Source organism: Saccharomycopsis crataegensis (genome assembly GCF_037102585.1).
Source record: "Saccharomycopsis crataegensis DNA, jcf7180000000073, whole genome shotgun sequence".
Classification (NCBI taxonomy): Eukaryota; Fungi; Ascomycota; class Saccharomycetes; order Ascoideales; family Saccharomycopsidaceae; genus Saccharomycopsis; species Saccharomycopsis crataegensis.
Genome location: NW_027043820.1, coordinates 2,445,977 through 2,458,210, shown reverse-complemented (window position 1 = coordinate 2,458,210; position 12,234 = coordinate 2,445,977). Strand labels below are relative to the sequence as shown.

Genomic DNA, 12,234 nt, shown 5'->3' with positions numbered 1-12,234 from the left:
AGCATTGATAACCACAGCAAATAATTTATTTATATATTAGCAGACAAAAAGAGAGATAATCATCATGACATTAGCCCACCTATTATTTCATACATTATGTATACATTTTGATTTTTGGTAAATACATGTTATATGCATGCTGATAGTGATGCAGGGTGCGCTTTACTGGGCAAAAAAGAATTGAATCTACGCTCTCACGAATTAAATCCCATTAGAAGTTTATCATGTTTTTGGATTGGCCTCAATATAGTAGTGATATCTATATAGACGTATATCTATATTCATTTTCCTGTAGTTCTGTTACCTTTCTATGGATTAAGACTATATCTTCTGTGCCCTATAATTATGCACGTGATAATCATGAGTAAGTGACTGAAAAAGTTTCAGAAAAAAATAATCCTCAGGGAGATAAAAAAAAAAACCACAAAGTCACCGAAATTGAACCTTCCCACCTTGAGACATTTCAGTTAAGCAACAACGTCAGGAATCAAATAATAATCATTCAAAATGGGTCGTATGCACAGTACTGTATGTGGATAGATACTATGGCTTGAGCAAAAGCTCACAAACTTCAAAGAACTACTAAAAAGTACATATAATTCGGGTCGTTTATGGTTTTATGAATCAATGGAACCAGAAATGATAATATATCGTGATGATTTTTTCTTTTCTTTCCTTTTATTGATTTCACGAATATGTGTTAACATAATGCTATACGATTCCACCAAATTATATTGATTTGGAATGACGAAGTCTTAAAAATTTTGACCCAGACATTTGCTCCATCTTGGGCCAGGTTTTGTGGTCATTTTTCAAGGTTTCGTATTCACCCATATGAGGATATTTTCCATTTAATTTTTTTTTGGAAACTTGAGTCCGAAAAACATACTAACATCTTGTTACAGGGTAAAGGTATCTCTTCCTCCGCTAAACCATATTCTAGACAAGCTCCATCTTGGTTCAAGTCTACCCCAGAAGCTGTCATTGAACAAGTTATTAAGTACGCCAGAAAGGGTTTCACTCCATCTCAAATTGGTGTTATCTTGAGAGATGCTCACGGTGTCCCACAATCCTCCGTCATCACCGGTGCTACTTTGTTGAGAATCTTGAAGGCTAACGGTTTGGCTCCAGAAATCCCAGAAGACTTGTACTTCTTGATCAAGAAGGCCGTTGCTGTCAGAAAGCACTTGGACGCTAACAGAAAGGACAAGGACTCTAAATTCAGATTGATTTTGATCGAATCTAGAATCCACAGATTGGCTCGTTACTACAGAAGTGTTGCTGTTTTGCCACCAAACTGGAAGTACGAATCTGCCACCGCTTCTGCTTTGGTTAACTAGATCTATTGCTTTATGTTTAATTTTTTAACCACCAAAATATTAAAGCTTTGTATAATATTCAAGATTTTAATTAATCAACGAAAATTATGAAAATGATTTATCTAACTAAAGTGTCACATTGTAGAACTGAGATGATTGTAGAAAATTGTTTTTAGGTTCAACTGTATGAGCACAGAGTGGGCCTAGCCGTTGCTTTTCAAACTGCTATTGTCATGAACTTAGGCATTATCATTGAAACATCTTTACCTTTTCTGTCATGCATGTGTGAAAACAAATTCTCTACAAAACAACTTTGATACAACTGATTTTTTTTTTTTGAAGATATCCACAACATACAAAGGTCATAACAAAAAGAATTGGTAAAATACAGATATAATAAAAGGAAATCTAAAGACCTCTAAGGCATTCACATTCACATTCTTTCAACTGGAGTAAGACCCAATAATCTCATACCATTATTGATAACATTGCGGGTAGCAACATAAAGAGCCAAACGGGCAGTAGCCAATTCTTCGGCTTGACCAGCAACCCATAAGACATCATAACAAGAGGAAACAACATGTGTAAGTTTGAAAAGGTATGTCACGATAGTTGATGGTTCATGGTTCTTAATAGCACGAGCTAAAACATCTGGATATTGGGACAACAACCTGATCAAATGGAAGGCTTGATCTTCCACTAACAAATCGGTATTAGCTTCTTGCAAATTATCCTTGGAAACCTTCGCATTTCTAGCAACTGATGATAATCTGGAGTGAGCATATTGTAAGTATGGACCAGTATCACCTTCAAATGAAAGCATTCTATCCCAACTAAAGTGATAGTTATTAATTCTCTTACCACTCATATCCTGAATCATGACAGCAGAAATACCAATCAAGTCAGCAATCTTCTCTGGGTCTTCAATTTGAGCGTATTTGGCTTCATTCTTTTGCATAACCTTCAACATTTCCTTTTGGGTTTCTTCTAAGATAGTGTCAAGGAAAACCACTGTACCCTTTCTGGTGGACATCCCTTGAACCAAACCAAAGTTAACATGTACCAAATCCTTAGCCCACGGGTAATCCAATAATTTCAAAATTTCAAAGAATTGAGCAGTATGCAAATCTTGTTGAGAGGCAATAACATAAATCATCTTGTCAAATTTGTATTTTTCATAACGTTCAACGGCACCAGCAATATCTCTACTCATATACAATCTGGTACCATCAGATTTTTCGACGAGAACTTTACCCAATTTTTTATTGAATGGCTTCAAGTCGATCAATTTAGCCCCCTTGTCTTCAAAGACTAATTTCTTAGCTTCCAAAGATTCGATAGCCGTGTCCATGGAATCTTTAGAAACCACAGATTCACCACCATAAAGATCGTATTTAATGTTCAATCTAGCATAAGTATCGATATATTTTTCAATAGACAATTCTCTGAATTTTTTCCACAAGGCAATAGCATCTGGATCACCATCTTCCATTCTTCTAAAGAAAGCTCTGGCATCATCGTCAGTCTTACTTGTTTGGCTTTCACCCAGGGATTCTTTTTCTTCAGTGATGTCTTTGTTAATCTTCACATAAACTTCAAATAAATGATTGATTGGATCGGTACTCAATTTTTCTTGGCTACCATAACGTTCAAAACCTACGGCCAAAACACCAAATTGTTTACCCCAGTCACCTAAGTAGTTTAATCTGAAGACATTCCAGCCCAATTTTTCGTAAAGGTTAGAAAGGAAGCCACCAATGATTGTTGAACGCAAATGTCCCGCATGGAAAGGCTTAGCAATATTTGGAGAAGAGAATTCAACAATAACCTTCTTTCCTTCACCGAGTGGAAGTTCACCGTAATGCTCATTTCTGATTAATATATCTTTTAACACGACATTGGTCAAGTAGTTCTTGGAAATGAAAAATTGGATAAATGGACCTTGAGACTCAACTTTTTCTAAATAGTTACCCTTTGGGAAGTTTTCAGCCCATTCCTTAGCCAAGTTAGCAGGGTTGGCGCCCTTGATACGCAATCTTGGGATTGGAACAATCAAGTCACCTTTGTCCAAGGTGTTTGGGCAGTCCAAGGCTGGGAAGATGATGGATTTGTCAACGTTGGAAAGCTTGTGCAATTCTTCAGTGATATAGTTTCTAATAACATCAACGGGATTGAATTCCGGATACGATCCTGGCTGATGAGTTGGTTCATCAAAACCCAATTGACCTATGAGCTTGGTCAAGTTTTGGACTTCGGTCATTTTATGATATAATTTAATGCTTGGAAATCTGTAACCACGAATATATGGTGTCACTAATGATGGCAGAATAAAATTTCTAAGGAGTCTTCTTGTTGGAATTACTCTATTGATAAGCCTCATAAACTTTTTTTTTTGTGAATGGAAAAAAGAGAGGTTTATAGAAAGAAGCAAGCAAGCAAGGAAGGAAGGAAGGATAATTCCCAGGAGTTAATGCGCCAGTGACTAATATAGTGAATTGTGAGTGGGCCTCATCACAAAAAATTTTCCTCGATGTTTTTTTTTTTTTATTTTGAATTACTGTGATACATGCATAGACTAGCATATATAACATGCATCCACAAACACGCCCAACATGAAAATAAGCGTTGACACAAACACTACCCAGACAAAACAAAAAACACAAAACACAAAACAAAAAACAAATAACAAAAAAGAGGTACTCATTCGTTTGATATTGCTAATAAATTGTGTTGAAGGCATAACGGCAAAAATGTTTGACCAGAGAACCTTACCGAGTTATGCCCAACCAACCAAATCATTCACCTGCAAAAAAGCCTTTGCTTCAAGAACTAATGGTGAGGCAACCAACAAGTACAAAACCATATACGCAAGTACAAAATCACAAAAAATAACACCAAAACCAAAATCATCCGGTTTGTTGAGTTTATTTAGTAGTCATGGGGCTGAAAACAGCATTATTCGCAAAAAAAGAGATCCATTTTCAAGTCCAGATGAAAACAAAGAGAACCAAGTGCCCTTTGTAAGAAAGGCAGCATACGATACACCAGTTATGAGAGACAATTCTGATTATTACGAGGAGTTCAAAAGTCCCCAGAAGGGCTTGAGTCTTAGGTACGAGAGAGTGGAAAGCCCTCAAGATCAACTGACTCCATTTTCATTAGAGGAGGTTAACTCAATTATCAATAAATACTACAAAGAGTCTAAAAGCGGTGGCATTGGATACTTCCAATCTTCATTTCCAACAGAATACTTGAAATCTTTAGCTCACGATAAGGACTACTTATCTAAAGATGAATGGTACAAATTGGTAGATATTATTTCTGCTTTAACAGAAGCCTTGGTCATCTCCCAGAATGAGGAGGCCCGATGTTTGGTTGGAATGGTCAAGGATTTCCAACAAGAAATAATTTACAGTTCTAAAGTTTGTAATAATGCCATTTATGAATTGGAGGAATTGGAAACCGAGATGGCATTAACTAAGGAAAATGAAAGAAAACTAAATGAAATAAAACATTTTTTAAAGATAGGACTAAACTCTTTCCCAGAAACTCGCAAAAAAAAGACTATAGTGAATATTAGTAAGTCTGATGACCAAGCAATATCGAAGGATTTTGGGCCATTTTCGGGAACCAAAAGCTTGGGGACAGGATCAATCATACAAGAAATATTCAACCATACACAAAATGGGTTAAAAAATTTGATTTCACCTTTACAGGCAAAATACGAAAGGAGTTTGGAAAATGTTGGTGTTGCAAGGGATCAGATGGAAAATGTTTTTTCAGATATTGATTAGCCATTATCTAGCTAGGGCCAATTAAATATATAATGTAATTTCCATTTCTTATAAACTGATAAGGAAAAAAAATTTTTTAGCAAAAAAAAAAAAACAGAATAAAATGAATGAGTAATTGGACGAGAGATAGTCAATGATGTAGTTAAGCTCAGAAACGAAACAGAACGATATCACGCGGACAAAATATCGTGGATTTCTTCAAAATCTTCTGATTCAGAAACTTCTAACATTCTAGAAACATTCGCCTTATTCTTAAATAGTTCAGTGGCACCAGCATATAACATTCTATCATTCTGACTGGCATTTGGAGGCAAATAATACAACATAACAAACGGGAAAGACATTCTGCCATCCTTGGTGGTGACAGGATACGAAAGGACCACGAATCTTGGGGAAGTATCAGGCAACTCATCCTCGAGTTCTTCTAAAGACTCAACAATGTCCTCAATGCCCTCATCTTTCTTGATTTCATATGTCTTTCTGTCGATGGCATAAACAGTGGCCTGCATGGTCTTCGCTCTAGAGCTCGAGAAACTGAACTTCTTTAGTCCTTGCAAGGTGTCTTGAGAAAAGGTGTATAAAGATGACTGTTTGGTGTGAGTAATTCATTCCAACGAGAATCCAGAAAAAACCATGGTATTTAAGGGGAAATGACATGACATACCATTGGTAACTAAGGTAATCGATGGCGATTGAATATAAAGAGTACAGCGATGATGGGATTAACTGCTCTTGAGCTTTTGGCTAGGCTACCAAGGTTACCCGGATAAATAGAAAGGAACATATTGTTGGCTGCTGGAGAAGAATATGAGATAGTAATACTGTATTAATTAATAATTATTGTTTTGGCTCTCTTTATCTTTGACTTTTCTCTCAACTATTGAGCTCGATATAAAAAGGGTGTTGTACGCCATTTTTCTTTTTTTTTTTTTTTTTTTTTTTTTTTTTTTTTTTTTTTTTTTTTTTTTTTTTTTTGACAGTCTGTGCGCGTTTTAGGATCACCATCAAAAATACAAGGTTGAAATATATGATACAACAACCATGGCCAGAACAAAGAATAAGACAACAAAGAATACGAGGAAGCCAATTCCAATAGCTCGTAGGAGGCAGAAGCATATCCAAGGCAAAATCAATCCAAAAGTCTCAACAGTCGATAGAGGCGGTTCTCAAGAAGCAGAATGGGTCTCCGAAGAAATGGAATCATCAGGCATATATAATGATGATACAGATAATAATATTAATAATAACAGTGTTAGGTCTCCTAGCGCCCCTCTAGTGTTTACGAAAAGAATGAAGAATGGCCCACTCTTGCCGTCAAAACCCTCATCGAAGGCTAAAGCAATAAGCAAATCAAGCCAGGCTGCAGAAGACGCGTCGTTGATTAACAAGGCGGCTCTAAATGATTTGAAATTACAAACCATAAAGAAAAGAATATTGACACGCACTGCTCAAAAGCGATGGGAGGAGCTCTCTCCGGGATCATTTGAAGAAATCATGAAATTGCTATTATTGTCTGTTGAGCCGTCGTTACGGCTTATGAAGTCTCAGAAACAGAAAAAAGAGGGAAGAAGAATCCTCAATAAACTCATAAAAGAGTAAGTATTGTTTATTACCACATTTTTTTTTTATATTAATTTTCATTTTCTAACTTTTATCGAAAATAGATCAAGAGCTGAACTCGACGGCATATTGGTACCCATAGGTTTTAAGGATCAGAATTTTAATTTTGATTATCTTGTCAAAAGAGTATCTTATTTACAAAAAACATACTCTCAGAATTTAGAACAAGTATCTGAGCTTGAGCGAACTTTGGCCAAAGAAAGAATAATTTATAAGAACAACAAAAACTATTTGGAGAAACTTCAGAAAACCTATAGGAGCGAAGAAAAGGCCTTTGCACACACCGAGAAAAATATGTTGAGATCTTTGAAAACAAATGATATTGCAAATATGAATTCAGATCCAGAAAATAGCAAATTTGTTAACGATTATGTGACAAATTCAAGTGATGGCATCAATCTAAAACTATCTGCTGGTTCCTTAGCTCCATTGGACTTATCTACTGATGTTCAGGAGCTTTTATCTTCAGTTATCCCGCCAAGCTTTTCCAAGAGTTTCGGTAACATTAAAAACTATGATCCCAATGAAGATGAAGACATTGCGCCATTATTGGCTCAATTATCTAAGAATCTCAAACAATTAGACCAGAACGTCGTGGCTTTGAAGGATCTCAGTGGTGTCATAAACAAGACAGACAGTCTTTTGAATTAGTGATATATATATGTGGCTTTCTTTTTTCCTTTCCCATTTCCCTTTTTTTTTTTTTTTTTTTTGAAGAAGAATTAATTATATATATTGTGTGCTGAGAGGAATGAATGTAGTAATTGCATGCTTTGCCTATTGGGTGCAGGTAGGATGCCATCATTGAAGAATAAAAAAAAAAAAGATGATACTGCCATCCCAAGGAGTGAAAACTGAATGATGAAATATTGATCTGATAAAGTCAATAACACCATGTTCAAGATAAAGAAAATGAAATGTCCAACAACTTCAAAGGGTACCAAATGACATCTGCACCATGCAGACGGGAACACCCTATCGATATGAAAAATACCGAAATTTTAATCGCGTGAGTTGGACCTTCCCGAATCAATAGAATAGAAAACCACCACAAGAATAATGGATGAGCAACTGGGAGATCGTCTTAATTATCACAGTGAGCCATCCTCTATAGCGTCACTTGAAGACGATCAATCAGAGAGCCTTCTTCACAATACCCACAATATTAGCTTTCTCGACATCGAGAACCAACAGGTCGATGACATTGGACTAGATCATCGTGAATTAAACGATGAATTTCTCATTAGTGATAAAACTTTCATATCAGAATTGCACATCAGCTCGAATGAAAGGATAAACTTGTTCATAAATAACACCATTAATTTTCTACATAAAGCTTTTATAAGCGGACCCCAAGTCAAGGTTGACCCAATATACCAATGTACTATCACATCCAAATTCGCAGCACTAGATAGATTTCCTTTCCGGATATATGCCTCTGTTTCTTTGAAAACCAGAATGGTTGCTTTGGCACTTTATCTAATAGTTTGGCTCTTCGTGGTTATGCCCATGATCTTAAAGAACTTGTACAGCTTACCAGAGATTACCACAAAAAATATTGATCGAAGTGATTTTAATCTAAATAACACAGATATTGTACAATTATCTTGCCGGCAATTCCATAATATTTGGGAAGGAAAATCCTGTCTGAAATGCCTAAATGCTGGTTGTTGTCTTGGAGACCTTCGGAAGTTTGATAAGCCAATGCTCCTTAGTACGGAGCTGACCACTACCGCAGATTTAGTAAACTATTCCCCTTACACCGTTGATGATAGAGATATCATCATCAAATGCCCGGCGCTTTGCGATAGTGAAAGTAAAATATATTCTACAATGACCACTGGCCTTGAGACTCATAAATATATCAGCTATGTGGTTGGTGGGGGATTGATTGAAGATATTGAAAATTATGAACATTTGACTCATAGTGAACAGATTACGTATCCTTATAGAGCTGACTCTTTTCCATGTGCCGCTGCTCTTCATGCTGGATTGATTTCTGCCACCCATGGAGGCTCGGCAAGGATGTCCTTTGTCAGCAGTAACGATAAAACAATCACGAGCTTCGATTCTAAAAAGGGCAAGTATTTCAGTTCGGTGGGGTTCAATAGTACTTTCCCTTATTCTTTTATTTTCAAGTCTTTGAAAGACTCAAAAAATGAATCGGGGTTTGAAATCATCGTGAAGAACTGTTATGACTACCGAATGCGTATCACATTGGTGAATATTTTATTTGGGATTCCGCTCATGTATTTTTATGAAGGGGTCATTGATTATGTTGTTATATCGATAATGGCGTTTTGGAATATTATTCTTGCGCTAGACCCTCCAATTATCCTTGATAATTTTAACCCAGAGGCTACAAGCTATTTATTCAGTGTTGGCTTTAGAAGATTATTACCTTTAGCGTTTGTTCTCTACACTATTTGGAGAATGGCAGTGAAAAGCACTTTGAACAAAAATGCTTCACCAATTGGAAAGATTTTGCTTTGGTATTTTCTCTTTTGGGTGTCTATTATGAACAATCTAACTTTCGATAAATACTTGACTGTTGATCGGTTATTGATCAGCGATTTAAAAGGGCAAATCAGTTCAATTTTGACGGTGCTCATTATCGGATCAATTTTGATAGTCTGTGTGCTCATTCAGACATTTGCAGTTTGGAGAACCGGAAAATTGGTTAAATATTTGTCATTTTATTTCACAGTTATTATTTCCTGTGTGCTTTTGAATAAAATTCCCGGTGTTACATTACGTATTCACCATTACATTTTTGGGTTAATATTGATCCCAGGAACATATACCCGAGGGTTTTCTGCCCTTTTATTCCAAGGCCTTTTACTTGGGTTTATCATTAACGGTGTTGCAAGATGGGATTTCGCATCGATTGTGGAAACTGATGGATCATTGAGAAGAGATGATCCTTTTTACAGAGAAGATTTGAGACCCCCAGTATTCAATGATTATGATAGGGACTTGCAGGCACTTTCCTGGATCGAATCAGCATCGATGTTCAATATCGAGGAGCAAGATTATGATGACATAAACCCTAATATATTGGATGGGTTCTCCCTAATAATAAACGATATAGAAAGATATAGAGGGGTCAATTCGACAATCTACATTCCTGAACTAATTAAATTGAACCCTGATTTTAGAGAATTTGTGGAGACTTCTGTGGCAGCTATGGATGGTAAACCATTAGAATTATACTTAAGAGTTGCAAGAGCTTCTACCACGATGGTTTACAGACTAGGCGATTATACTAATGCTGCAGTTTTGACATGGCCATCTGGTGAATTCATCATGCCAAAACCAGGAGTTTCCTGACTATAGAGGAAAGCAGTGTGATCGAAAAAATTAGTATCATTAAAAATATCATTACAATCAGTTTTATATACTACGCATACCTGAATATATTTATAATAAATTTTATGCCATAAACAGACGAAATTTCCCCTCAACTACTTCCAATAAAAATCCGCCACGGTGGTACATGCATTGAGTTTGATTATCAATCGCAATGCCGGAAGATAAGAAGATTTTAGATCCAAACGGTGAAAAAAACATAGATAACAATAATACCATGGTGGTTAATCGTTAATAAATAAAATCCAAAGATAGCTGTTGATAAGAACGCATTTTGGTCTTAGGCTTTTTTTTTTTCATCTCGGGAAGAACCATGACAAGAACAAATTCTGGGGAGGATGCCAGATTGATAAGCAGAAGCAAGACGCCTGAAGAACAACAGTTTGAGATAATCGATTATGATTCCACCAACAACAGCCAAAGGCAAAAAAAAGTGTCCTCTACTACACCATTTTCCAGGGCCTTGAAACTTCTTAGACTTGAACATTCGACAGCAGATGCTATGCCAGTAGAAAGTGCCAGACGAACTTGGGACAAAACAAGTTTTGTATTTTTTTGGATCACTGATAGTTTCAATATCAACACCATCCAGCTAGCAAGTACCGGGCTTTTGAATCACACGTTGTCAACTAAAGAAGTGATTCTTTCTATATTACTTGGATATTCCATAGTTGGGGTTTTCATTCATATTTCAGCCAGAATCGGTACTTATAATCACATTTCTTTCCCAATATTATGTAAAGTATCGTTCGGATTGAATGGGGCAATATGGCCTGTATTGAATAGAGCAGTTGTTGGTGGGGTTTGGTATGCCGTTCAGTGCTGGATTGGTGGACAGTGTGTCCAATTGATTTTGAAATCGATGTTCTATGAGTACATCAATGATGACGAAGGCAATAATCATGGCAATTGGTCAGATCATTTTAGTTTTGAAATGATTTCATTTGGGATATTTTGGATAGTATCGTTTTTTGCAATTTTGATCCCGCCTCACAAATTAAAGCCATTACTTACGCTAAAGGCATACGTTGTCCCATTTGCCGCACTTGGATTATTAGGATGGACATTATTCAAGGCCAAAATTTCTGATCCTGTCGAACCGGATTATCATACATCAATCCACGAGAGTAAAGACCATCTCAAATTTTGGACATTTGTCACTTCGACCATGAACAGTGTGGCGAATTTTTCCAGTTTGATTCTCAATGCTTCTGACTTCTCGAGATTTGCCAATTCTCCAAAATCCATAGAGTATACCAACATCATTTGTGTACCGGTCTGTTTCACATTGACTTCCTTGATTGGTATTCTCATCAGTTCAGCATCTCGCAAGATTTACGGGGTGGCCTATTGGTCTCCTTTGGATGTCCTTGATAGATTCTTGAAAGATGTGGACAATGATGAAACTGAAGGGATTATTACATTATCCACCAGAATTGGGGTCCTCTTGATTGCAATCTCATTTATTATTGCTCAAGTGGGGACAAATACTGCCAACAGTTTGGGTGCTGCCACCGGCTTGTCTTGTTTATTACCAAATTATATTACTATTAGGAGAGGTGGTATCATTTGTGCGATGTTTTCATTGATTATTCAACCTTGGAGATTCTTTGAAAGTTCTAATAAGTTTACAGTTTACTTGAGCGCCTATAGTGTGTTTTTGAGCGGAATTGCTGGAGTCATGATTACCGACTATTATATTGTTAGAAGGGGTTACCTCAATTTGATTGAATTGTATAAACTTAATGGGATTTATAGTTATGACCAAAAGCTTAAAGTCAATTGGAGAGCGTATGTTGCTTATATAGTTGCCATAGTGCCCAATTTGCCGGGTTTTGTGAATGCTTGTGGTGGATTTGGCGAAGAGAAATCTATGATAATGGAAACTATTATTTTGATTTACGAATTTAGTTTTTTTGTTGGATTCGGAACTGCGATGATTGTGTATTTGATGTTGTGCCATTGGTGGCCTGTGGAAGGAATTGTGAGGGATACTTCTTTTTTGAATTTGAAGGCTAATTGGTTAGAAGAATGGAAATATGTTGAGGATTTTGATAGCTTGATTTTGGATATGGAAGAAGATAGCTCATTTAATAATGTCTATGATTGAATTTATATTATTCTTTTATTAT

At 36.3% G+C, this 12,234-nt stretch overlaps 7 protein-coding genes across 7 annotated transcripts; 5 read left to right on the top strand and 2 right to left on the bottom strand. All coding sequences in view use genetic code 12, as the record gives it.

Annotated features, from left to right (window-relative positions):
• Positions 1-507: 507 nt before the first annotated feature.
• RPS13 (40S ribosomal protein uS15 RPS13) lies at positions 508-1,340 on the top strand (the record flags this gene model as incomplete). Its single annotated transcript, XM_064995427.1, has 2 exons — positions 508-528; positions 906-1,340. The coding sequence occupies 2 exons, from the start codon at positions 508-510 to the stop codon at positions 1,338-1,340; spliced, it is 456 nt and encodes a 151-aa protein (XP_064851499.1).
• Positions 1,341-1,752: 412 nt separating this feature from the next.
• DASC09_018230 (arginine--tRNA ligase) lies at positions 1,753-3,579 on the bottom strand (the record flags this gene model as incomplete). The annotated part of the gene is made up of 1 exon (XM_064995426.1): positions 1,753-3,579. The coding sequence occupies one exon, from the start codon at positions 3,577-3,579 to the stop codon at positions 1,753-1,755; it is 1,827 nt and encodes a 608-aa protein (XP_064851498.1).
• A 490-nt stretch (positions 3,580-4,069) lies between these two features.
• DASC09_018220 (uncharacterized protein) lies at positions 4,070-5,113 on the top strand (the record flags this gene model as incomplete). The annotated part of the gene is made up of 1 exon (XM_064995425.1): positions 4,070-5,113. The coding sequence occupies one exon, from the start codon at positions 4,070-4,072 to the stop codon at positions 5,111-5,113; it is 1,044 nt and encodes a 347-aa protein (XP_064851497.1).
• Positions 5,114-5,283: 170 nt separating this feature from the next.
• AIM7 (Aim7p) lies at positions 5,284-5,780 on the bottom strand (the record flags this gene model as incomplete). Its single annotated transcript, XM_064995424.1, has 2 exons — positions 5,284-5,700; positions 5,778-5,780. 2 exons carry the CDS (start codon positions 5,778-5,780, stop codon positions 5,284-5,286), a joined length of 420 nt encoding a protein of 139 aa, XP_064851496.1.
• A 374-nt stretch (positions 5,781-6,154) lies between these two features.
• Positions 6,155-7,384, top strand: DASC09_018200 (uncharacterized protein; the record flags this gene model as incomplete). Its single annotated transcript, XM_064995423.1, has 2 exons — positions 6,155-6,708; positions 6,778-7,384. The coding sequence occupies 2 exons, from the start codon at positions 6,155-6,157 to the stop codon at positions 7,382-7,384; spliced, it is 1,161 nt and encodes a 386-aa protein (XP_064851495.1).
• Positions 7,385-7,792: 408 nt separating this feature from the next.
• On the top strand, positions 7,793-10,063 carry DASC09_018190 (uncharacterized protein; the record flags this gene model as incomplete). The annotated part of the gene is made up of 1 exon (XM_064995422.1): positions 7,793-10,063. The coding sequence occupies one exon, from the start codon at positions 7,793-7,795 to the stop codon at positions 10,061-10,063; it is 2,271 nt and encodes a 756-aa protein (XP_064851494.1).
• Positions 10,064-10,415: 352 nt separating this feature from the next.
• On the top strand, positions 10,416-12,212 carry DASC09_018180 (allantoin permease; the record flags this gene model as incomplete). The annotated part of the gene is made up of 1 exon (XM_064995421.1): positions 10,416-12,212. The coding sequence occupies one exon, from the start codon at positions 10,416-10,418 to the stop codon at positions 12,210-12,212; it is 1,797 nt and encodes a 598-aa protein (XP_064851493.1).
• Positions 12,213-12,234: the final 22 nt, after the last annotated feature.